Source organism: Chrysemys picta, chromosome 20 (genome assembly GCF_011386835.1).
Source record: "Chrysemys picta bellii isolate R12L10 chromosome 20, ASM1138683v2, whole genome shotgun sequence".
Lineage (NCBI taxonomy): Eukaryota > Metazoa > Chordata > Testudines > Emydidae > Chrysemys > Chrysemys picta.
The window spans coordinates 7,839,364-7,865,040 of record NC_088810.1 but is presented as its reverse complement, the minus strand read 5'-3'; the positions used below and the strand labels follow the sequence as shown (position 1 = coordinate 7,865,040).

The 25,677-nt window shown below is 55.3% G+C and overlaps 1 protein-coding gene across 2 annotated transcripts in view; it reads left to right on the top strand.

Annotated features, from left to right (window-relative positions):
• The window catches only part of LOC101936443 (B-cell receptor CD22-like), a 51,199-nt gene that overhangs the window by 4,660 nt on the left and 20,862 nt on the right, over positions 1-25,677 (top strand). The window contains exons 3-8 of one of the 2 annotated variants that reach the window (XM_065574520.1): positions 1,135-1,231; positions 1,612-1,651; positions 1,931-2,035; positions 2,939-3,029; positions 6,240-6,283; positions 6,560-7,970. In XM_065574520.1, the coding sequence (XP_065430592.1) occupies positions 1,135-1,231; positions 1,612-1,651; positions 1,931-2,035; positions 2,939-3,029; positions 6,240-6,283; positions 6,560-6,679 (497 nt within the window). In that variant the 3' untranslated portion in view covers positions 6,680-7,970. Of the gene's footprint in view, positions 1-1,134; positions 1,232-1,611; positions 1,652-1,930; positions 2,036-2,938; positions 3,030-6,239; positions 6,284-6,559; positions 7,971-25,677 lie in introns of those variants that run through there. The other variant, XM_065574521.1, reaches the window with a different exon arrangement.

Here is a 25,677-nt window from a genome sequence, read left to right as displayed (position 1 = left end):
TGCCTGTCTCTGCACCAAGAGGGAGCAGGTGGTGCATCATAGGAGATGTAGTTCAGCCAGACAGCCCGGCCAACAGAGGAGACTGAGAATGTGAGGCACAGGAATTACAAGTCCCGTGATGCAACACACTGAAGGACTCCTGACACACCTGGAATCATGGGATTTTGTGAGATCTTGGTCTTCATTTAGAAAAAAAATTTCTAGTAGCGCTGGCCAGGAAATTATTTTTTCCCCCCAGTGGGAAAGCTCCACTTTTCATAGAAATGTCAAAAACTGAAATATTTCAATTGAAAATGGCCTGATGGGAGTTGTAGTTTGGGTGCCTCGTGCTCCCGTTCTCTTCTGTGGGCCAGAATCTCTGGCGGGACTATATCTCCCATGATGCACCCTGGCTATGGATTCCTATGAGGCACCCTTCCCATCACCAAGACGGAAGATAGTGGTGCATCATGGGAGATGTAACCCAGCTGGGCAGCACAGCCTATAGAGGAGGCTGGGGGTGCTGGGGGGGCTTCGTGACTGAGCATCAGGTCTGATGGCTCCAAAGCCGCGGGTTCAAATCCTGCCAGATTCACTTTGCTCCTGCGGCAGATCAGTGGAACCGGCAGAGGTTGATGCAGCATGGGGAGGATACAATCCCATGCTACAGCTCCCAAGACTCAGCCTTTGTCCCACTGATTTGCTCCCAATTCCCTTTCTGCCAAATGTTGTGTTAGGTCCTACGTCCTTCCTCCACCCTAGATGTGTCTGCACCTTACCGCTGGGCCCACCCCAGAAGTGGCTGCATCCCAGCACCAGGTGAGCCATCCCCGTATGGCTATTGACCTGCTGCCTTTTCCCAGAGGCAGCTGCATCTCAGTGCTGAGCCAGCCATGGCCGTGCGGCTGTTACCCAGCTGCCCTGCTCCAGATATGGCTGCATCTAAACACCAAGTTACCCATCCTTCTGCACTGGCACTGTGAGGATGTTTCCCAGCTGCCCGCCCCAGAGGTGGCTGCATCTTAGCACCACGTGTCATGATCCATCCCCATCCATCCTCACTGTGTGGTTCTTACCCAGCTGCCATCCATCAGCAAAAGGGATTCAAAAATCTGGTGCAGGGTTGATCCAATAACCCTCCTTTCTCCTTTTCAGCCACCTGCCCTGTTTGGGCACCAACGTACATCATAGGACCTACATTTGTGCTTGTCCCATTGCTGCTGGTGGGGCTGGTCGGCGTCATAGCTTGGAGGTATTTTCGCTTTGCAAACCGGTAATATCCACGTCTCTGATCTCTGGCAATCCCCATCTCCTCCCGCCGGCCTTTGCCGGAGATCCCCACACAATCCAGGGCTGAGAATTGCAGAGCCAGTTCAGATGCATGGAAACCCAGTTGGGGGGAGGTGATTGAATGGTGGTGGTTGGGTCCCACACAGATACCTGACACCCGCGAGGGGCCTGGGAAGGGCTGGGCGGCCTCCTGGTTAAACGGCTGGGCTGGGCGTCAGGAGAGCCGGGGACAAGCCCAGGCAGGAGGTTCTATTTTGTGGGAGCCTTTGTCCTGTTCCTTCCCCCCCTGAACCGAAGCAGATGATGTTTTGCCTCTGAGCTGTTGGTCTCCTTTATTTGTAGGAAGAGGCGGAGCAAACGCCAGGGAATGAGCAGCAATCCGGTAAGTGCGTCTATGGGGCTGGGAGCCAGGACGCCTGGGTTCTATCCCCAGCTCTGCTGCTGACTCACTGCATGACTTTAGATGAGCTCGTTCCTTCAGTTTACCCCCACATAGAACAGAATTATAAAATCCCCCCGCCCCCGAGCAGGACAGAAGGTCTTTCCAATCCCCTGGGTAGTTTATCGGGGGGGACGGCTATGTTCATTTTCCTTTGTTATTACACATCACCGAGCAGTCCCAGAGCAGTGGCTCGCGGCCTCACTTCTGCCTGTCTTGCAGCACCCGCCGGGCTCGGGGGAGACCCCGATGTCTGATCGCATCTATGAGAACACCCAGCACCACGGCATGGGGAAGCCAGACCACGTTAGGAGAATGTCACCAAGGGTGAGCTTGATACGCCTCCTGCTGGGGGATAAGTGTGTGTGTGTGTGCGTGTGTGTGTGTGTCCCTGGCACCCCCTGCTGGGGGGCATGAGCCCTGCTCTGTGTGTGTGTGTGTGTGTGGCGCCCACTGCTGGAGGGATGAGCCCTGCTCTGTGTGTGTGTGTGTGTGTGTGTGTGTGTGTGTCTGGTGCCCCCTGCTGGAGGGATGAGTCCTGCTCTGTGTGTGTGTGTGTGTGTGTGTGTGTCTGGCGCCCCCTGCTGGAGGGATGAGCCCTGTTCGGGGTGGGGGCTGGATCGGAGCCAGTACTCCCTAGACAGGGGTTCACAAATGTTTTCTGTCGCTCCCTCCCTTACCCATAATGGAATCTGTCCGCGCCCCACCCCCCTCCCCTGCCAGGAGCGGGGCCAGAGCCGCAGTCGGGAGCTGGGGTTGGGGCCAGAACTGGGGCTGGAGCTGCGGCTGGGGCAGAGTGGGGCTGGGTGCGGCTCCCTCCTTGGCCCCCATGGGGGCTGGCCCCACCACGCTGCCCCGAAAGTTCCTCCATACTGCTAAGGTGGTGCGCCCCACAGTTTGGGGAACACTGCCCTAGAAGGGAAAGGCCCTCTGCACCCTTTCCTGCCCCACCCCCTGAGCCAGCCAGTTCCCTGTTCTGAGGCTGGATTGGTGCCAGTGCCCCCTAGAGAGGAAAGGCCCCATTCCCCATTCCCCAAATCCATGACTCATGTCTGCTTTGGGAGCTTTAGCCCAGGGGTCCCCCCCAGCCACTGACCCACAGGGGTTCTACGCTGTGACCGACACAGCCTGTCCAAGCCCCAGCCACGGCGCTGCAGCCAACCCAGCGCTACCAACCCAAATGCCCTCGCGCCATCCCCAGCCCCCTAACGGTCTCTCTTCCCGTGGCAGCGCCCCCACCGAGGTGTGCCCGGGCTCTCCGGCCGGTACCAGGCAATCCCACATCTACAGCCAGCCGATGAACATGGGCAAAGTACCGTAGGTGAGCGACTCATTCCTCTGTGTATACGAGGCCCAGGACTCCTGGGTTCTATTCCCAGCACTAGAAGGAGAGTGGGGTTGAGTGGTTAGAGCAGGGGGTGAGGTGGGATGTGAATCTTTAGGCTGTTCCTACAAGGAAGCCCAGGACTTTCCCTCTTACCCATCACGTTCACACTGATCTTAGTCATCCACATCCTCTCCTCCGGCTTCTGCCTGGGGTTCGAGGCGATCGGTCTCAGCCTGTACGAGCCGTTCTCTCTGGCCTGCAGGTCAGACAGCTGCAGGCTGCAATCTCTCTCCAGGTCCCCCAGGAACCTCACGCGCCCTGCGAAGGCCGGGGTGATGGCGGCGCTGTGTTTATACAGGACGGTGCCACTGAAATCTCTTCTCAGGTGTGACGGGTTGGATCACAGAAACCCCCTTGGGAACTGCCAACCGATGTGCAAAGACTACCCCTGCTTCTGATTTCCCTGCCAGCTCAGGACTCCAGCACCCTGTCTTGCTGAGCCAGACACTCCAGTCTGCTCTAACACAGACCCAGGGTCTGAATTACTTGTCCCAAGGCTGTAAGTTTACCTGAAAACAGCTCCCAGAAGTGTGCTTGTCTTTAGCACTCAGATGCCCAACTCCCAATGAGGTCTAAACACAAATAAATCCGTTTTACCCTGCATAAAGCTTATGCAGAGTAAACTCATAAATTGTTCGCCCTCTGTAACACTGATAGAGAGATATGCACAGTTGTTTGCTCCCCCAGGTATTAATACATATTCTGAGTTAATTACTAAATAAAAAGTGATTTTATTAAATACAGACAGTAGGATTTAAGTGGTTCCAAGTAGTAACAGACAGAACAAAGTAAGTCACCAAGCAAAATAAAATAAAATGCGCAAATCTATGTCTAATCAAACTGAATACAGATAATCTCACCCTCAGAGATGCTTCAGTAAGCTTTTTCTCAGACTGGTCACCTTCCAGGCCTGGACACAATTCTTTCCCCTGGTACAGCTCTTGTTGCAGCTCAGGTGATAGCTAGGGGATTCTTCATGATGGCTCCTCTCTCCCTTGTTCTCTTCCCCCCTTTATATATCTTTTGCATAAGGCGGGAACCCTTTGTCCCTCTGTGTTTCCACCCCCCTCCCCTCACTGGAAAAGCACCAGGTTAAAGATGGATTCCAGTTCAGGTGACATGATCACATGTCACTGCAAGACTTCATTGCCCACTTGCCAGCACACACATATACAGGAAGACTAACAGGTAAACACAGCCATTTGCAGACAATGGTCCTGGTTAATGGGAGTCATCAAGATTCCAAACCATCATTAATAGCCCACACTTTACATAATTACAATAGGCCCTCAGAGTTATGTTTTATATTTCTAGTTTCAGATACAAGAGTGGTACATTTCTACAAATAGGATGATCACACTCAGTAGATTATGAGCTTTGTAATGATACCTTACAAGAGACCTTTTGCACGAAGCATATCCCATTTGCATTATAGTCACTTATTATCAAATTTTTATAAAACTATCCCAGTTACATTATATTCACTTATTATCATATTTTTATAAAACCATATAGACTGCACAACATCACATCAGGGTTATACCCAGGGTTCAGGTACCAGGCCAGGGAGCTGGTGGTCGGGTTGTTTGACCTTCTGGGGTTCAGAAGGCAGGATTGATAGCGGCACGGGATGGACAGACAGGCCCCCGTCCAAGCAATCAGGGACGCGGGCACCTCAACGGGTTGGTCACAGTGACACGGGAAGCCTGGAAGCAGCAAAGTGACAGAGATGGGAGCGAGGGGCAGGCTGGCCGGGCGCTTCCGGTGCCGAACTGGGACTCAGGAGATCGGGGTTTGATTCCCAGCGCTAAACTCCCTGTTCAGCTCATGGTGTGGCTCTGTGCCTCAGTTTTCCCATCTGCACAATGAGGAGAACCCAGGAGTCCTGGCTCCCGGCTCCCTGCTGCTCTAACCACTGGATCCCACTCACCTCCCAGAGCCAGGAAAAGAACTCAGGAGTCCTGAATCCTCACCCAACGCTCCCAACCGCCAATCATTGGATCACATCAGTCTGATGCAAGAGGAGTAAATCTCACAGAGGAAAACCTCCCTCTGAGATTGTGACCCCCCGGACGGGTCTCCCCTCCCTTCTCCCCTGCCCCCAGGGCTCTGTGGGTCTGAAGCAGCCAGACCTTGAGGGTGAGGTGAAGGGACCTTACCCAGGAGGAACAGCAGCCAGACGAGATGCCTCATGGTGACCCCTGGGCTGTCGAGGCGCCGGGGAGCAGAGGAACGAGCAAAGGGCTGGTCGGTTCCTGCGATGACCCAGAGCAACATCAACTACCGGAGAGAGAGGAGCTAGAGAGGAGACTGCAGGGAACCTGTTACCTGCCCTAACCACTAGACCCCACTCCCCTTCCAAGGCTGGGAGAGAACCCAGGCGTCCTGGCTGCCAGTCCCCTGCTCTAACTCACTACCTGCTGGATGAGTTTTTCACGCATGGTGCAGTGCAAAGGGCGTCACATTTACACAGGGGAGGCAGCTAAACGCAGGGCACCCGTTGCCCACCCCGCTGGACAGGGGGGTTATTACAGGGCTTGGTGTCCAGAGCGGGGAAATTGAGCTTCCTCTGGGAATCTCGAGCAGGAACCATCCCTCTCCTGAGGATCGATCCAGGGGAGACCCAGCAGCCCCTCGCACTGTGTGGGAGGCTGCGAGTCCGTGTGTAGCTATCACTGGTGCATGGATCGCTCTAGGAGTCGGACACGCGGTGACAGTCATCACTCAGCTGGTGACTTTAATACAATTGAGCAGAGACAGGGACCTTGTTCCTGCCACTGTCTGTGTTACTGGCCTGGGCCTCCCTGTGTCCCGGTGACGCTGGATCTAAACCAGGCCGAGGTGACTCTGCTGAACGGAGACGGCAGCCGCCAGTGCCGGCCCCTCACTGCTGTAATGTCACATCACTGCCGTTCACGTTAAATAGAAATAAAGGCTACAGGGGATGGGGGGCAGCTGCTGGTTTGGGGGGCTCATGAGATACTTGGGGGGATCCAGGGGCTGGTGGTGTGGGGGGCTCGTCTGAGACATTTGTGGGGAATCAGGTGATGGGGGGGCTGGTGGGAGACACTTGGGGGATTCAGGGGCTGGAGGTTTGGGGGGACCCAGATCTAGTAACAGAAACTATTTTCCCTTTCCCACGAGGTGCTGAGCTTTCCCACAGGCCAGAGACGGAGTCACCCTATGAGGTGAGTGCAGGGTCTGTTACCCTCCCCCAGTCTCCGCTGCCCCCTGCTGGCTGGGGTGTGTCTGTGGCTGCAGCCTTCCCATCCCCCGCACTGCAAATCCCTGCCCCCTGCTGGGTGGAACCGGCACTGCCCGAGTGTGTGTGTCAGACCCCGTCCTGCTACCAGCTCAGGGGAGATTCCCTCAGCCACAGAGTGTCTGGTCCTGGCAGCACCCACCCCACTGGCCCTGGGGCCCGTTGAGCAGGGATCTCACTGGCTCTCTGTTTGGGCCTACAGGAACTCCAAGGACGGACCCAGGATATTTACAGCCAGTTGGACTCTCCCCAAGCAGGTTCCCACTGGGCTCTGCCGAAATCCCGACCAGCCGGGAACCCCTCTGCACGGCAAGGACCCTAAACACAAAGAGACGCCATCGCTCAATGGGGCCAGATCCCAGCAGGGATCCACAGGCACCGACTTTCCTTTGTGCCAGAGGGTACTCAACCTCCGGCTCTGCCCCAGGCCCCACTCCCACTCCACCCCTTCCATCAAAGCCACACCCCTGCCCCCCACCTGCCCCACCTCTTCCTGCCCCCTACCACTCCTTCCCCCAAGTGCGCTGCATCCCCGCTCCTCCCCGCCCCCCGAGCCTCCTCCACCAGGAAACAGCTGATTGCGGTGAGCCGGAGGTACGGGGAGGGAGGGTGATGTGCTGATGCGGGGGGGCTATGCTGGAGTCAATCGGCCGTAGCTCCATTGGTATGAATGGGGCCAGACCTCCGCTGGGGCGATGTGGCCATCACTCCACTGCAGAACTCAACTGGGAATAAATAGCTCTGAAATACAGGGATTGGGTAATTTTTTTTTCTATATCAATTTTATAAAAAACAGTGGAAATACCTAGACAAAAAACTTTGGTTAACTTGGAGTTAAAGGTGAGACGTGATCAGCAAGTCCCAGGGGCAAAGGAGAGGAGAACTCGGGAGATTTCAAATCCCAAAGAGGAGACAGGCAGGAAATTCCAGGGTCAAGTCAAAGTTAGAAGAACCCGGCATTTGACAAAAGCAATTCCCAGCCCTAAGCGGGGTCTGGGTTGCAGCCAGGCTCTGCAGCCGCTGGGGGATGAGCAGTGGGTGTGAGTTTGGTTCAGAGCGTTTTCCCGGCTCCTAGCAGAGGGTGAACACAGGCCGGGGCGTTGACAGTGGAGTCTCATTGGGTTCAGGGTCCTGGCAGCGCAGAGGGGACCACGGCTCGCAGGGACCTCGGCCGGGCTCAGTTAGAATAGCCCCTCAGGCTGTTATAATCGTCTCCATCATCGTCCGAGGGGCTGGCGATAGCCCCGGAGCGCAGGATTTCCTGCTGGGGACACAGAACGACACACAGTGGGAAAGAGGGTTTGAAGATTCGTGATAACACTGCCAGCTTTAGCTGTGTGGGTCTCTATCCCTATGGGCAGTGGGGGCCTGAGTGGTTAGAGCAGGGGACTGACAGCAGGGACTCCTGGGTTCTATCCCCAGTGCTGGGAGGGATCTAGTGGTTAGCGCAGGGCACTTTGTTCTGACCCCATTGCATCGCTCCCCATCCCCCGCTCTGGGGCAGGACTGTCCGGCCTGTGGTGCGAGAAACGCTCCTCATCCCGGTTTCCTGCGTTGCTGCTCCTGGGCAGGCTCAGGGGATCTGTGGCGGGTGCAGAACATCTGCTGATGGAGGGGGGAGGGGCTGGGCCGGGAGGTGGAGACCAGGCCAGGAGAGGGGCCGATGGACAGAACCAGGGACAGCGCTGGGGGAGGGGCTCAGTTTTGCCTTTGAAACAATGTGCCCCCAAATTCTTGCTCCGACCCCTCGCTCCCCTGAGCACATGGGCTCCATTTAAAACGGGGGCGGGAAAGGTACCTCCCTAGGTAACGCATTCCAGTGCTTCACCACCCTCCTAGTGAAATAGTGTTTCCTAATATCCAACCTAGACCTCCCCCACTGCAACTTGAGACCATTACTCCTTGTTCTGTGGAATCTCCAGAGATGGAGATTCCACAACCTCCCTAGGCAATTTATTCCAGTGTTTAACCACCCTGACAGTTAGGAACTTTTTCCTAATGTCCAACCTAGACCTCCCTTGCTGCAGTTTAAGCCCATTGCTTCTTGTTCTATCCTTAGAGGCTAAAGTGAACAAGTTTTCTCCCTCCTCCTTATGACACCCTTTTAGATACCTGAAAAAATCTGGAGTACTGTGTCCAGTTTTGGGCCCCACACTACAAGAGGGATGTGGAAAAAATTGGAAAAAGACCAGCGGAGGGCAACAAAAATGATTAGGGAGCTGGGGCACATGACTTATGAGGAGAGGCTGAGGGAACTGGGCTTATGTAGTCTGCAGAAGAGAAGAATAAGGGGGGATTTGATAGCAGCCTTCAACTTCCTGAAGGGGGGTTCCAGAGAGGATGGACCTAGACTGTTCTCAGTGGTAGCAGATGACAGAACAAGGAGCAATGGTCTCAAGTTGCAGTGGGGGAGGTCTAGGTTGGATATTAGGAAACACTATTTCACTAGGAGGGTGGTGAAGCACTGGAATGGGTTCCCTAGGGAGGTGGTGGAATCTCCTTCCTTAGAGGTTTTTAAGGTCAGGCTTGACAAAGCCCTGGCTGGGATGATTTAGTTGGAGATTGGTCCTGCTTTGAGCAGGGGGTTGGACTAGATACCTCCTGAGGGGGGGCACTAGAGGGTGCTGTGCTGCAGGGGGAGGGGTGGAGGCGCTAGAGGGTGCTGTGCTGCAGGGGGAGGGGTGGAGGCTCTAGGGGGCGCTGGGCTGCAGGGGGAGGGGTGGGGATGCTGGGGGGGGCGCTGTGCTGTGGGGGGTGGGGCAGGGGCAGTCAATGCCGATTCTCACACCCTGAGGCTGCTCTCCCACATCCTCCCCATCACCTTGGTTTGCTCAAAGCCCAGAGGAAGTGGCAGCACCTCTGTGACAAAACTACCCCGGCCGAGGCCCAGCCAGCGGGGGAAACAGCTGCTCTGGTGCCCTGCGCTGCTCGGCAGCGGGGGAGGGGCGTTCTCAGGGCTCTTCGTCCCTGTCCCCCAGGGGGGGAATCAAATGCGAGGAGCAGTTAGGGCCTTTGACTCTGGACTGTGCCATGCCTGGCCTGCGGCGATGCACACAGCCTGACAGCAGGCGTGTGTCTGGGTTACCACTGTGCTGCTGGGAAACTGAGGCACAGGGTTGAATCGTAGATCCTCATACACAAGTGGGCTCAGAGTTCTGGGCTCTTCTGCTGCTCTAACCACTAGACTCCGCTCCCCACCCAGAGCGACGGGTAGAACCCAGGAGTCCTGGCTCCCAGCCCCTGCACCTTAACCAAATAGAGGCATCCGGTCTGAGCTCCCGGGTGGGGTTGGGCACCCCCTTTATGTAATGTGAGTCTTCCTAGAGTGACCTTCTGTGTGTGTACATGAAAGCGTCACCCCTCTTTTCCCTTATGGGTCTGATCCCCTAGAGACCTAAGGCCCCCTGTGACGGGGCAGCCCCACCCCGCACTAGCCCCAGCAGCGTCAGACCAGTAGCTCTGGCGGCGGAAGTCCCGCCCCGTTCGTACTGGGCATGCTCCAAGTACTCTGGGAGTATAAAAGGAGGAAACTCATCTCAGTCTGCGCTGATGGCTGCAGGGGAAGGACCTTTCCCCCGCCTCTTTCCCCAGTGTGCTATGTCTCTCCCCCCGCTGGTTCGTTGGATCAGCCTTGCAGGCAGGAGGGGAGCAAGGAGGAGTGAGCTGCAGCACACCACTCCTGGGAGGAGGAGAAAATGAGGCAGGGTGAGGCCTTGGGGAAGGGGCTGGAATTGGGGCATACCCCCCCAACCCCCTGTGTGAGCACCCCCCATGACCCCAGCCTACCCCCTCAATCCTCTTCCCAGTCCCACCCTAACCCCTGCACCCTTGGCCCTGCCCTGACCTAACCCTGCACTCCCCTCACACCGCCTCAGCACCCCCCCACACACCTCCCCAGCCCCTTGCCCTGACTCCTGCATCCCCCTCACACACACTCAGCCCCAGCTCTGACCCCTGCACCCTCTTCACCTCCCCAGCCCTGACCCCTGCATCCCCCCCACGCCCCCCAGCCCCTGCCCTGAAACCTGCACCCCCCTCACACACACCCAGGCCCCTGCCCTGACTTCTGCATCCCCCCACATCCCCACCCTCATCCTGAGAACCAAACAGGAGCTGCCCCAGGTAAGCGCTCCACACCCCAACCCTGAGCCCCCTCCCTCGCCCTAGGTCCTGGCCAGATCCCGCAGCCGAACATTCTTTTACAATATTTGGAAAGATCGTTAAGTGGTCTGTCGAGCCCCTCTGTGATTTTCAAGTGGTCTGTGGGAAAATAAGTTAGACGACAAGAACAATCAAGGTACCGCACTTTATTTTCATTTACTTGCTATTACTTATGGGAGGAGGATGAAGAAAAAAAGAATGAAAAATGGGGGCAGGGGGGAATAAGAGAGAATGTTCTTTTTCTTGGCTGGGTCCCAAGGAGGAGCCCAAAAAATGATGCTGACCACAGGGCTGGGGGGCCCCACTAACGCTAGATCCACCCCTGGCTGTCACATCACCTGGGCTGGGGATACTGTCAGGGCCGGTGTAACCACTAGGCAACCTCTTCGGGTGCCAAGATTTGGGGGTGCTAAAAAGTGGTGTGCAAAATTTTTTTTTACACTACAGTCTAAAGTCACCGCGTAAGAGGAAAATTGCATATAGTGAAAATTCCCATAAAGTTCAGTATACACCAGAACAGGGGTCCTCAACCTACGGCACGTGTGCCAAAGGTGGCACGCGAGCTGATTTATTTATTTATTTTAATGGCAGGCTGCGGGTCCCGGCTGCCGCTGAGCCCGCTGCCGGTCTGGGGTTCTGGCAGCCAGCCCCTTGCCAGTCAGGGTCCCGGCCGCCAGGAGGCTGAACGGATCCAGCGGCCGGGACCCTGGCTGGCAGCGGGCTGAGCGGGGCCGGCGGCTGGGACCCCGGCTGGCAGGAGCCAGTGGACGGAACCCCAGACCGGCAGCGGGCTCAGCCCACTGATGATCTGGGGTTCTAGGTCAGGTGGGGGGATGGGCAGTGACCCAGAGTGAGCTGGAGGCCCACGGCAGGTGGGGGGCAGAGGGGGACACAAACTGAATTTGTCCCTGCTGGGCCCAGCCACAGGAGTGATAGAGAGGAGCAGGGGGACCCAGCCCAGAGCCGGCAGCACTGGGGGTAACCAAACGTGGTGATAAGGAGGTGGGGGCGGAAGATGAAGCTGAGGCCACCGAGATGGGTCGGATGAAGAAGGGGGGACGAGGTGGGTGGGGTGAAGCAGGGGGGACGAGGTGGGGGCACACGGGCTGCTCCCGGAGGCCGTGTGGGGAGTATCGGGGGCTGCGAGGGAGGAGGCTCTCACCAGCCCTCGCTGCTTACGCTGAACCTCGACCGATTCCCTTGCAGAGAGGCTCAGATACCCCCAGCCGGGGCCGGAGACCCAGACCCCGCACGCGTAGCTCACTCCGTCAGAGTCGGCTGCCTTGTCAACACGTAAATCCTGCCCGGCTACTGACAGCCACACGTCCCCGCGGGACCAGACGTACCCAGGGACAGGAATCGCGGATCAGACCCAGCGCCCGGCCCCAGCGAGTTGGGGAACCCGCCCCGCAGGCTGGGCTGCCGCACAGATCCCGCTGGGAGAGACCAGCATCAGCTCAGCCCCCAAACCAGGGGCTTTAAAACACAATCAGGGATGTTGTGTTGTGGGGTTGTCTGAGCCCCCCACCCTCCGGCATTGGGGTGACAGTGAGCACGGCCAGTGCTCCCCTGTGAATTGGGGAAGGGGAGTTTGGAGAGCTCCCCCCAACCAACATCAGCCCGTCCCCTGCCCAGCAATTAGTCACCCCAGCCCCCAAATCACTCCTGTCCCCCCGAGTTCTCCCATCAGCCCAGGCCGACCCCCCACCCCTGCATCTGCCCAGCCCCCCTCAGTCCAGTCCATCTTCTACATCCCATTAGTTCACCCCTCTCCATTCAGCCCTCCAGATCCACTCAGCTCAGCCCCCCTGGCCACCCCCTTCAGCCCCTTCCTCACTTTAACCCCTCTCGGTTCAGGTAGGGTGACCATCCGGCCAGGTCTCCCGGACATGTCCGGCTTTGTCAGCTGTAAATGACCGTCCGGGGGGATTTCTAATCAAGTAGAAATGTCCGGGATTTCCCCCTTCCCCTCATGCAGGGTGAGGCGCAGCTGATTGGACGGCTGGGCCTGATTGAAAGCCGCTCGCAGCCACTGGGGCCTCTAGCAGCCAGAGTCCCTCCTCCTCCCCCGCTCCCTCCTTCCCAGCAGAGCAGCGCCAGTGTTTGGCTGCACGTGGAGCCCGCAGCTCTCCCTCGGCCGGGTGAGCGGGGACGCAGAGGCTGCAGGGCGAGGAGGATCAGGGCAGGCAGGGGCATAGAGGCTCCAGGGGCAGGGCAGGTGGGGGGGCACAGAGGTGGCAGGGGCGGGGGGTGTGCAGGGGCTGCAGGGTGAGGAGGAGCAGGGCAGGTAGGGACTTAGAGGCTGCAGGGGCAGGGGGGCGCAGGGGACACAGAGGCTGCAGGTGTGGGGGGGTGCAGGGGCTGCAGGGAGAGTGGGGAGCAGGGAAGCACTTAGCAACCCCCAACCAAGAGCAGAGCGGGAGGGAGGAGGGGGAATGCGGGGTGCTCAGAGGAGGGGGCAGAGTTGGGGCAGGGACTTTGGGGAAGGGGTTGGAATGGGGGTGGGGAAGGGGTTGGGGTGGGGCCGGGGGCGGGGAAGGGGTGGGGTTGGGCCAGGGGCGGGACCAGGGCCCCGTGGAATGTCCTCTTTTTTCAATGTTTGAATATGGAAACCCTAGTTCAGGCCCCCCGTATCACCGCTCAATTAAGCTGCCCATTGCCCCCACAGGTCACCTCCCCTCCACCCCAAATCAGACCCACACCTGTCTCCCTACAGGTCACCTGCAATGCCCCTCAATTCAGCCCCCCAAATCCCCACTCAGTTCACCCCCCCCCCCCCCATAGCTGGGTGTTTGGCATTCAGGCCGGAGGCCCTGACGGCAGGACAAGCCCCACCGGCGAGGGGTCAGGCACTGCCCGTGCACAAGGAGCCGGGCGCAGGGAGAGGCCAGCTGGGCCGGAGCTGGGCGGACGGGCAGGGCAGGGAGCAGAGCTCTCCGGGTCGGCACAGGAGAGGCCCCGACTCACCAGGGCAGCGAGAAGCCCGGAGGCAGGACGTGGGGCAGGGACAACGGCAGCCCGGGGGACGAGAGCGGCTGAGGCCCTCGCTGCTCAGCCCAGGGTGGCCGGGGCTAGACCAGGCTGACTCTGCCCTGAGAACCAGGCGTGTTCTCCACCAGGGGGAAACCAGCAGCGAGGACCCGGCCTCTCGGGGTCAGGTTCAAAGCCAGACGCCCCCTAGGCTTGAACTGGAGCCGCTGGTGCGAGTGGCTGGGACATCCCTGCAATGGAACCCGGTTCCGAGCCCCCTCCTGGCAGTGTAGACGCACTCCCAGGGATGGGAAACAGTCCCCACCGGTCCCATGGGCAGCAGTGTGGCGCATCTGTGTGAATTACTCACCGCTCAGAAGGCAAAAGGCAGGGACCAGCACCAAGGCCATCTCCGTCCAGGACAGAGCGCTCAGCCGGGCTGGGAGGGGAAAGGGGCCGGGAATGAGTCACCGGCAGCATTTCTGGGTGACAGCTCGTCTGCGCCGGGCGATGGCATCTGGCCGCGGGTTCGGCTGCACGACCAGGTATTTTACACCTAGAGCCCTTCGTAAAAGAATTTCCTAACCAGAAGGGAGTAAGACTCGTAGATTGGCCTGATGGATCCATTTCATTTCCATTCCCGCATGCTCTGCAGGCCGTGTTCAGGGCTCACCCCTTGGAGATGCAATGCAGCCACCTCTGGGGAGGGGCACGTGGCTGTTTGACAGCTAACAGCAACTCGGAGGACGGTTTCAGGGCAGGACCAGAGGAAGATTCCTGTGCGGAGCTGACACATGCGGGGAGATTCAGGGAGGGGGAAGGAAACAAACCATATTGGGGTGTGGCAGGGACCCTAGGAGGATGTCCTGACCCCTTGGGACAGAGCCATGTGGGGGAAGGGTATCACAGGGACAAGGGGCAGTGTCGGGGTTCAGTGTCTCAGCTGGAAACAGAAAAGCCCGAGAAGCAGAGATCAGCCCTGACTGCGAAGGGAGAGACCCCTACAGAGCCCCTGTCCTTACAGCACAGCCCCCACTAGCGCCACCCTGGGGCATTGGGGCCAGCACTGATTGCAACAGGAGAATGCCCCCTACTGAGCCCCTCCTGCAGCGCCGCCGCCCCCCCAGCACTTCCTCTGCTGCTTCCTCTCTGATAACTAGACTGTTTATCGGGTCCCATCTCTGTGACCACAGCCTGGGTAGAGCCAGTGTCTGATGTTACCCGACCGCTCTGAGAACGTTTTCTCGGGTAATGGGGCAACTGGCCAGCAAGGGTCTGAGGGCCCAGGTGTGTCTGGAAATAAATTTTCCTTTGGAGAGCTGGGACTAGAACCCAGGAGTCCTGGCTCCCAGCTCTACCTCAAACACCATGTTCCATCTCTGAACAGTAGCTCCATGTGATGTGTTCTCCCCCTATGAGCTCAGGTCCCTTCACAATCTGCCCAGCTGTTGAGCATTTCAACCAGCAGTGAAATGCAGCCTGCTCTGGGGTGGGGCACTGCAGCCATGTAACAGTGCAGGATGATGTTGTCCCGCCATGTTCGGTCCCCGTATCTTACACCACGAGCTCGTCAGGCAGGGACTGGCTCTCACGCCGTGTTTGGGAAGCACCCTGTATATTTACAGTGCTAGCACAGGCTGCTGTGGTCTAGTGGCTAGAACAGAGCCTGGGACCCAGGACTGTGGGTTCTCCGAGATGTGCCATGGCCCTGCTGTACGACGATGAGCGACTCACTTCCCTGTTCTGTGCTTCAGTTTTTCCTCCCACCTATTGTCTATTTTAATTGTAATTTCTATGGGGCAGGGACTGTCTCTCGCTGTGTCCATGCAGCACTCTGCTCACCAGGCCTCGATCTCAGCTGGGGACCCGCCCATAAGCATCTCTCACCGTTTAATCTCCTTTCAGTGATTTAGAGATGTGAAGAATCATTCTCCCCCTATCTGGCTTTTTGCCCCAAAACCTGAGCCCTGGGCCTGGGTTAGCAGCCAGGACTCCGGTCTGATCCCACTGCTGACAATAACAAGAGAGCAGGGAGGTTGGGGCAGGTAACTAGTAATCGTGTTCATCTACATCTGTGGCAATAGCCCCAGTCGCTGTGAGTGGCTGGTGGCTCAGGGGAGGAAAGGGAACCGTGATAGTGTCTTCATGGCTGTGACCGGGGTCCTAGTAGGGAGCAAGCTATGGTCACTCAATTAGGGTGAACTGCAAAGAACGGGGCAGACAATCCCCATAAACCTGGTGGATGTTCCAATACTTAGATTCACCAAACCAGCATAAAACAGCTTCTTTATTACCTCACTGGTTACTCAGACGTCCAAACAACACAGTTCCCTTAGAGTGACCCAGCCTCAGGCCCCCATCCATGTACCCACATCAAATATGATGAAAATTTCTGTAAATCTTATTTCATCATATAAAAGAAAAGGTTCAACCAACCCCAAAGGATCGGACACATCACCTCCCAGGTTAAGGAATGTTTCAGATCTTACCCAAAGACACGCTACAGCCAATTCTCATTAACTAAACTAAACATTAGTAAAAAAACAAAAGAGAGAGAGAGTCTGGTTAAAAGATCAACATACAGACAGACAGGAGTTCAATTCCTTTAGGTGCAGATTCATAGCAGAGATGCTGAGCTTTGTAGTTGCACAGAGTTCTGTCAGAAATAGTTCATAGTTCATAATCCAATGTCCAAATCTCACATTCAGGGCGGTACCAGCATAAATGGGACCTCAATCTTCCGACTTAAACTTCCCCTGAAGAAGCTTAAGCAGATCTGAGAGGACAGAATCAGGACCAAGGATCTTTTATACAATCTCATGTCCCCTTTGACAAGTTGTCCAGCCCTGGCATGGGGCCGTATCCCCAGAGCTTCCTCCCTGGAGACACTATCTTCCTGGAGCCCTTCCCAGGCTCAGTCCTCACTCAGCATCACAGTGTGAGAGGGAGCCCAGGTTGGTTAGCCAGAGGGCTCAGCAGTGGTCCAGTTCCAGGTTGCACCCCAGGGAACCCGTCACAGTGGCTGGGAGTCCGGACTCCTGGGTTCTATCCCCAGCTGTGGGAGGGGGGTGGGGTCCAGTGAGTTGGAGCAGTGGGGCTGTAGTCAGGACTCCTGGGTTCTAGTCTTGGTTCTGCCCCTTTGCCCCTGGGGGATGGGGACCCTCCTCTCGCTCCGAGGGCTGAGCGGCTCCTCGGATGCTTTGAGATCCCAGCTGGCCGGCGCTAGAACAGGACCAAGCCTCATCCCTTCCCCAGGGTCTCTCAGAGCCACGGGGGTCGTGGTCCTTCCAACTCTGACCCAGCAGCCCCATTTGGCCTGTGGCTGGGGAGTCTCTGGGGCTGGACGGGGTTAAAAGGAACAGGCCCCACCACACACACCCCGTGTAACCAGCGCTGGGGCTGAGCTTTCGCAATGTCCAGAGAAAGGGGAAGTTTCTCTGCCGCAGACAGACAACAAAGTGAAAGGCTCCCACAGGAAAAATGGTGCATGGAGCCAGAACCCCAGAGTCCAGACTCTCAGCCCCCTGCTCTAACCACTAGACCCCACACCCCTCCCCCAGCTGGAGATAAAAACCAGAAGTCCTGATTCTCAGTCACTGTAACCACTAGACCTTATTGCTACCAAACCAGCAAGTACGTTGCCTTTAAAGGCCAGGAACACACTATCACGGTTCCCTTTCCTCCCCTGAGCCACCAGCCACTCACGGCGCCTGGGGCTATTGCCTCAGATATAGATGAATCTGATTACTCGTTACCTGCCCCCAACCTCCCTGCTCTCCCGTTAGTGTCAGTGGTGGGATCAGACCGGAGTCCCAGCTGCTAACCCAGGGCCAGGGCCCAGGTAAGAGCCACTTTAACTTGTTTTGGGGCAAAAATCCAGATTTGGGGAGAATGATTCTTTTCAGATCTAAATCATTGAAAGGAGATTAAACGGTGAGAGTTTCTTACGGGAGGGGCCCCAGCTGAGATCAGGGCCCCGTCGTGCCAGGCGCTGTCCAGACACAGCGAGAGACAGTCCCTAATCCAAAGAAATTACAATTGAAATAGACAATAGGAGGGAGAGAAAACGGAGGCACAGAGGAGCAGTGACTGACCCGCTATTGTATGGTGGGTCCATGACAGATCTAGGAGTAGAACCCGGGGCTCTGTGTCCCACTGCTGTGCTCTAGCCACTGGGCCCCACTGTCACACCGTAACTGGGGGTAGCATTGAAAATACACTGGGGGCTTCCCACACACGGCGTGAGAGCCAGTCTCCGCCCGACGAGCTCACGGTGTAAGATATGGGGACTGAACATGGCAGGGCAACATTACCCTGCGCTGTTAAACAGCTGCTGTGCCCTACCCCAGAGCAGGCTGCATTTCACTGCTGGTTGAAAAGACAACAACTGGGCGGGCTGTGAAGGTGTCTGGGATCATATGGGGGAGACCACGCTAGAGTGATCAACTGTTCAGAGAGGTTTCAGAGTGGTAGCCGTGTATCCACAAAAAGAACGAGGAGTACTTGTGGCAACTTTGAGACTAACAAATTTATTTGTGCATAAGCTTTCGTGGGCTAAAACCCACTTCATTGGATGCATGCATTGGAAAATACAGTAGGAAGATATATATACACAGAGAATATGAGAATATCGGTTTTGCCATATCAACGATAACAAGAGTAATCAATTAAGGTGGGCTATTCGCAGCAGGAGAAAAGAAAAACTCTTGTAGTGATAATCAGGATGGCCCATTTCCAACAGTTGAAAAGAAGCTGTGAGTAACAGTAGAGGAAAAAAAATAGCATGGGGAATAGTTTTTACTTTGTGTAATGACCCATCCACTCCCAGTCTTTATTCAAGCCTAATTTAATGGTGTCCAGAGAGGGTGTTTGGGGTAGAACTGGGGGCTGGGAGCCAGGACTCCTGGGTTCTATCTCAGCTCTAGGAGCAGAGTGGGGGCTAGTGGGTTAAGGGAGAGGAAGCTTCCCCTGAAGACGCTTAAGCAGATCTGAGATGACAGACTCAGGACCCAAGGATCTTTTATACAATCTCATGTCCTCTTGGACAAGTTGGGATTTCTTTAGGGAACAAAAGGTCATTACGACGACTTTCAAAGAGGTCCTTCTTAGCTATAATAATTAACATGGGGCCATTTGCTTTTTCCTCCACCAGTCACAGCACATTTCAAAGAGAGATGAATACCGAGATATCCCATGTTTATAATTCATTTAAATGAGATCAGAATACAGCATAGACAGGGACTGTTGGTTACATTGTAGACTCTACTCATACATATGCAAATACACAAAACCACAAACATTATCTCCCTACATGTCTTTTGAGGGTTATTTGTTTGGCAGGATGTTTAACTCTTTCTAGCCTTGCGTCACGCCCCCAACATGAGGCTTGTGTGGAAGGGCAAAATTAGAGCTCCTGGATACACCTTAAGGAGCTTCCAACATTGATACGAGCTGTGTTTACATTGAATTCTTTAAAAAGAAGAACAGGAGTACTTGTGGCACCTTAGAGACTAACAAATTGCCCCGCTCCCCAGCTGCCACTGCCGCCGCCGCCCGGGGACCCCTGCCCCACTCTCCGGCTGCCGCGGTCCGGGGAGCCATGTGCCCCGGCTGTTCTTCTTTTTGCGGATACAGACTAACACGGCTGCTACTCTGAAACCTGTCATTGAATTCTTTGTGAAGCCAAATTATTGAGGCATGCTTTGGCCCCAGCCAAAAACGTAGCCCATACTTTGTGAAACGCTTTAGTGATTCCAGGGTTTGGTCTGTCTGTTAACTTAACATAGCCATTAATGTTCTTCAGAGAGCACTTACTGTGGCACCCAGCCATGAAGGCTGTGAGGTGTTATACCTCAGTTTCCCTTTGTGCCCAGCAGTTCAAGCTAGCGGTGGTTTTTCTGCTGTGGAAAGTTCTAGCAATCTGTCTAGGCATTAGCTGTGAAGCCTCCACATTATTAGGCTTTTTAACACACAGTGTGTTCTTGTTGAACCAAACAGCGTAGTCAGAAGGGTTTCTAGCATGTACCACTCGTAACATGTTCAAGGGCTTTTCCAAAACACCTGCACATTGTACATGTTTACAACTTTTGGCATCAGCGACAAGTTAGTTACAATCATTAGCAACAACATTAGCGTCAGTTCTATCACATGTACATTTATGATCATTTGTGTCATGCCGAGCCTTTGGTTTAGACAAATCATTCTTTAGCTCAGCTTGGCCCAGATCCCTTTTGAATCTTTGTAGCTTTTTCTTGAGCTCGGGGTCTGTCTTAACATAGGCTTTCAGTTTAACCAGTTCCTGCCAGCACTGAGAACAGCCGAGCTCCATCCTCTGTGGAACCCCCCTTCAGGTAGCTGGAGGCTGCTATCAAATCCCCCCTCACTCTTCTCTTCTGCAGACTAAATAAGCCCAGTTCCCTCGGTCTCTCCTTGTAAGTCATGTGACCCAATCCCCTGATCATTTTTGTTACCCTCCGCTGGACTCTCTCCAATTTGTCCATATCCCTTCTGTAGTGGGGGCCCCAAAACTGGACACAATACTCCAGATATGACCTCACCAGTGCCGAATAGAGGGGAATGATCACTTCCCTCGATCTGCTGGCAATGCTCCTACTAATGCAGCCCAATAAACTGTTAGCCTTCTTGGCAACAAGGGCACACTGCTGATTCATATCCAGCTTCTCATCCACTGTAATCCCCAGGTCCTTTTCTGCAGAATTGCTGCTTAGCCAGTCGGTCCTCAGCCTGTAGCGGTGCATGGGATTCCTCCTTCCTAGTGCAGGACTCCGCACTTGTCCTTGTTGAGCCTCATCAGATTTCTTTTGGACCAATCTTCCAATTTGTCTAGGTCAGTCTGGACCCTATCACTACCCTCCAGCATATCTACCTCTTCCCACAGCTTAGTGTCATCTGCGAACTTGCTGAGGGTGCAGTCCATCCCATCGTCCAGATCATTAATCTTTCAACAAAGATGTTGAACAAAACCGGCCCCAGGAACGACCCCTGGGGTACTCCGCTTAATACCAGAGATACCATCTTAAAGAGATACCAGCCATTTTCACTAATATGTTAGACTCCAGGTTTTTTTGCTCTTCCCTTACCAACCTCCGCTTCCACGTGGAATCAGATGTCAAGTCCACTAAGAGACTACAAGACATATCCAAAATGTCTAGAGATGAGAGTTTACCTGCCATCCCCTGTATTCTCGAGAGATTAACTGCACAAGTGTCCTCCTGCTCTGCAGATTCAGCTGTCCAGTCTTCCCTCTGAACCTGAGACACAGACGGTTTACTCAAAGAATGAACATGGAGACAGTCCTGTCCCTGCACCATTGTCTCCCCGACAAGCTGGTTAAGCTTATGGGGCTGTTTAAACTCCCTAATCATTTTTATTCCATCTGAAATCTCCTCAAAGCTCTCCCCCATGGGTTCTTTCAAAGCAAATTCAGTGGATTCATTTTCATGTGAAAGACTTTGGCCACTAGGCACCAACACACGTTCCCCAGAAGAGAGACTGTTTGCTATCGACAATGGCCCTTAAGGGACAATGGAAACAATCCCTTGTCACAGACTTTAAAGACTTCACTAAGAAATTCCTTTTCTTTTGCAATATCCTGCACTGCACCAGGTTCCTTCTGAGCTTTATTTCTGTCCAGAACCGACTTTGGCACAACAGACAAATCACCAAACTCCTTCTGAGTTTCACTTACATCCAGAATCACCTCTGGCCCATCGGGAGGATTTTCACACAACCCCCTTTCAGGTAAACTGCTAGACTTCATAGTCAAATGATTAGAAGCATTCACTTCCTGGTTACGTTTCCACACTGTCAGTGGGAAAGAGTCAAATCACCTTCATGTTTTCCTTGTGCCCTGGCTATGAGATCACCCTGATCAGACAAGGTTGTCATATCTTTACCCAGCAACACACTAGCCACAGGCAAAATAGAAACACCAGAATCACTTGGTCTCTGGGAGCTATTTATGACATCAACTGGATGCAACTTAGCTACAATCTCATCATCCCTAGCAGACACAAGTTCAGGACCACTTCCTTCCTGGGCTTTAGTTGTATCCAGAATCAGCTCTGGGTTAACTGATAAGTCTTCAGCCATCATAGGCTGACAGGCTTCTTCTGTCTGCTTTACAGACAGAAAAGAGCTGGAGAAACATTCCCCTGTAACAGACACACAGCTCGGGATCTCATTTCCCTTGTCCCAGCACACATGGCTGTTCACGGACAATTGCTTGGAGATTGGGGTAGCTCCCTTCATAGGCAAGTCATTACCCCTAACTAGGGTTACCATCCGTCCGTATTTCCCCGGACATGTCCGGCTTTTGTGTCTCTAAATAGCCGTCCGGGAGGAATTGGTAACAAGGTTAAAATGTCCGGGGTTTTTTTCTCCCTCGCCTCCCTCCCTCCCTTCCATGCAGAGTGTGGCTGCTGATTGGGCGGCTAGGCCGATTGACCCACTCCCATTGGCCTCCAGCAGCCAGAGCCCTCCCCTGCTCCCCCCTCCCTCTCTCTGTAGTCCTCTGTAACACACAAACCGACCCACGTGGAGCCAGAATGGTAAGAGGAGTGAGGGGGGTCAGTCAGGGAGTGGGGGAGTGTTGGATGGGTCCCCAGCCTCCACCTGCCACCCCCCCTCCGTGCATCCCCCCCTCGGTGGGTCCCCCGGTCCCTGTCTGCCTCTCGCTTGTCTGCTGTGCTGGCTCTGGCAGTACACGCAGACAACTGCTGTCTGCTGCCCCCGGGTCCTAGTGCCCCCATCCACTAATGGGAAGACAGGCTGCCCTTACCCTGCCCTTCCACCCTAGCCCTGAGCCTCTCCAACACCCCAAACCCCCCAGCCTTCATCCCCACACACCCTAATCCTCTGCTCCATCCCTGAGCCCCCTCCTGCATCATGAACCCCTCATCCCCAGACCCACAGCCCTCACCCCTGCATCCCCTCCTATCCCCAAACTCCCTCCCAATCCCCCTCCCTCTTCCCACACACCCCCTCCTGCCCTAAAACTTCCTCCCAAAGCCTGCACCCCCTCCCTTTGCACCGCCTCTCACCCCCAAACTCCATCCCAGAGCCTGCACCCCTCACCTCCTCCTGCACACCCACCCCCTGCCCCAGCCCGGAGCCTGCACCCAGCACCCAAACTCTATCCCAGAACCTGCACCCCTCCTGCACCCTAATCCCCAGCCCAGGACCTGCACCCCAGACCTCCTCCCCCCACCCAACCCCCCTCCCAGAGCCTTAGGCAGGTGGGGTGGGGGGTTCTGGGCACCACCAAAATTTCTACAACCCTGCCACCCATGCGAGTGGATAAGGGTCAGGGCAGTCAGGGAACAGGTAGGGTCCTGGGGGGGGGGGCAGTTAGGTTGGGGGTTCTCAGCAGGGGACAGTCAGGGGACAAGAAGCAGGGGGGGTTGGGGTTCTGAGGGGAGCAGTCAGGGGGTGGGAAGTGGGAGGGAGTGGATGGGGCGGGGCGGGGCTAGGGCGGGGCTTCCCCCCCCGCCCAGTGTCCTCTTTTTTGTTTGTGGAAATATGGTAACCCTACCCCTAACGGACACAGGAACATTCCTCCACTGTCACAATTCTCCACACTGGTAACAGGTAAGCTGCAGGGATACTCATGTTCCACTGTCCTTCCCGTCCCAAACTGCTGATTAGACAAAGCCGTCAGCTCCCAAGGCTGCCTCTGCTCATCTGAACTCTCTTTGCCTTCCCCTCCCTTAACAGATAAACTGCTGTTTTCCACAAAGAGTGTCTTATTACACTGATCAGAGGGGTAGCCGTGTTAGTCTGAATCCGTAAAAAGCAACAGAGGGTCCTGTTAGTCTTAAAGACGTTCTGTAATTTGCCCTAAACAGCTTTTCCTATTGACTTTTACATTCTCCGCACAAGTTATGGGGTCACTTCACCTGAGCTCACAGTAAAAGCATTTACATAGAAGGTGGCAGTGTTGGGGTAAATTTGGTTACACACACACAACTGCTTAGCGTCAAACAACCTACCAACATGGTTACAGACTGGATAGATTCTATCCCCACCTTTGTTGTTGAGAGGAGCTGGTTTTTCAGGACGAGACAGTTCCTGTTGTTCCTTTATTCTCTGGAGTTGGAGCTTAAGTTTGTCCACTTTTGCCTTAGCTTCTCTTTCCTGCAATCGACTATCTGCCAGTCTCTGCTCATGTTCCAAACACAGACGTTCTCTCTCAGCAGCTTCTCCTTCCAGATCTGCTATTTTTGGCTTTTGTTGCAATTCTAGCTGCTGGTTTCTCACTGCAAACATTTTCCCTGGTTCTGGTTCCTTCTCCCTGACAATTAACACATTTGTCACTTCCCTCTCTGTGAGCACAATTCTTCCAGGCTTTTCTGTCAGCATCTTGATCAGGGGTCACTCACTGGAACTGATTTTTAACTCTCCAGTATCAAAATTAAATTTTGACAATTTGGGGTTTAGAGCGCATGGCCCCTTTAAGTCTTTTTCCTAGGGGGGAGGGCGAGCAGTAAGAGAAAGGAGAGAAACTCCAGGGGATGGATCTGAAGCTCCAGGGAGAAGGGCTGCAGCAAAGGAAGCAGCAAAGAACCTGCCTGGAGCCTGGGAAGGACAGGGCCGATCGGGGACAGCCCAGGACAGGCGCCAGGAGGAGCACGGTGCCAGGGAGGAATCGCCTGAGAAGGACAGGCCGGAGCTGGACCTGGTATCCCGGCTGCCCAGAGCTGCACGGAGCTGTGAGAACTGGGGCTAGTGACTCTGCATTGGGGACAAGGAGGGAGGCTGTAGCTAGTTAAGTGGGGAGGGGGTCGCTCTGTGGCTTTGCAGAGAGCGGCAGAAGAGGGCACCGGAGGGGTTTGTTGGGGAAAGTTCACTGGCGCCGAAGACGACCAGGAGCACCCAAGACTCAGCACTGGACTGGAACTTTGCTCAGGACCCCTGAACTCTCTGTGCAGACACATTGCTCGGTGTCTGCCCTTCCAGCCTGTGCTACCACTGGGCCTGTGGGGCCTTGGCTTGGATGCAGCCCTGTTCTACTGCTCCCCCTATTTCCCCTTGTTGTTTTTCTCCTCTCATCCCTCGGTAAATAAATATCTCCCTTTGTTGTATCCATCTGGGTCACGAGGGCGCTAAAGTTACAACAATGGTGCGGTTTAATCCAAAAACCAAATCTCACATCAGGGGCGGCTCTAGGCACCAGCAAAGCAAGCCCATGGTTGGAGCAGCCCATTTGCAGGGGCGGCAGGGATCCAGCCTGGGAGCTGTAGTTCCTTGGTTAGCTCCCTGCCTATAGAGCCAGCCCTGGAGCAGGGAAAGAACTACATTTCCCAGCATTCCCTGGCCACTACCAACAGGAAAGAGAGGGGCAGAGTGAGAGCTGACGGCTGGGGGATGGAGCCAGAGAAATTGAGACTGGGAATAAGGGGCAGATTTTCCCCAGGGAGGGGAACTGACCCTGGGAATCACTGCCCCAGGGACAGGGCAGAGTCTCCAGCCCTTGGAGTCTTTCTATGGAGATCGGACGTCCCTAAAAGCACTGCTCTAGCTCGACCATCAGCTCTGGGCTGGAAGCCGGGATCCCTGAGGGGAGGTCTCCAGGCTGGGCAGACTGCCTGGGCACCACGGTCCCTTCTGGCGTTAAGATGGGCAGATCAATGAACGGAGCAGTAAGCAGCTGGGCTGGGAGCGTCTCAGTTCTCCTCGGCGAGGCAGGAAGCTGCGATGCTGAATAAAGCTAAACACCGCGCGGTCGTTCTTACAATTTACCACATGCGTTACGGTCACGTCTAATGGCCCAGCTGAGATCAGGGCCCCTTCGTGCCAGGCGCTGCCCAGACACACAGCAAGAGACAGGCCCTGCCCCAGCTGAGATCAGGGCCCCTTCGTGCCAGGCACTGCCCAGACACACGGCAAGAGACAGGCCCTCCGCCAGCTGAGATCAGGGCCCCTTCGTGCCAGGCGCTGCCCAGACACACACATCAAGAGACAGGCCCTGCCCCAGCTGAGATCAGGGCCCCTTCGTGCCAAGCGCTGCCCAGACACACAGCAAGAGACTACATTAGTGAGGAAAACAAGATATCCGAATGACCTATGTATGAACAAAATGCAGCTGTTGCTCATTATGGTCTGTAACAAAAGGTATAAATGCTTGCTGTAATTGTTTACCTGTGGAGAGACCTGTTTAGCTCTCTCCCT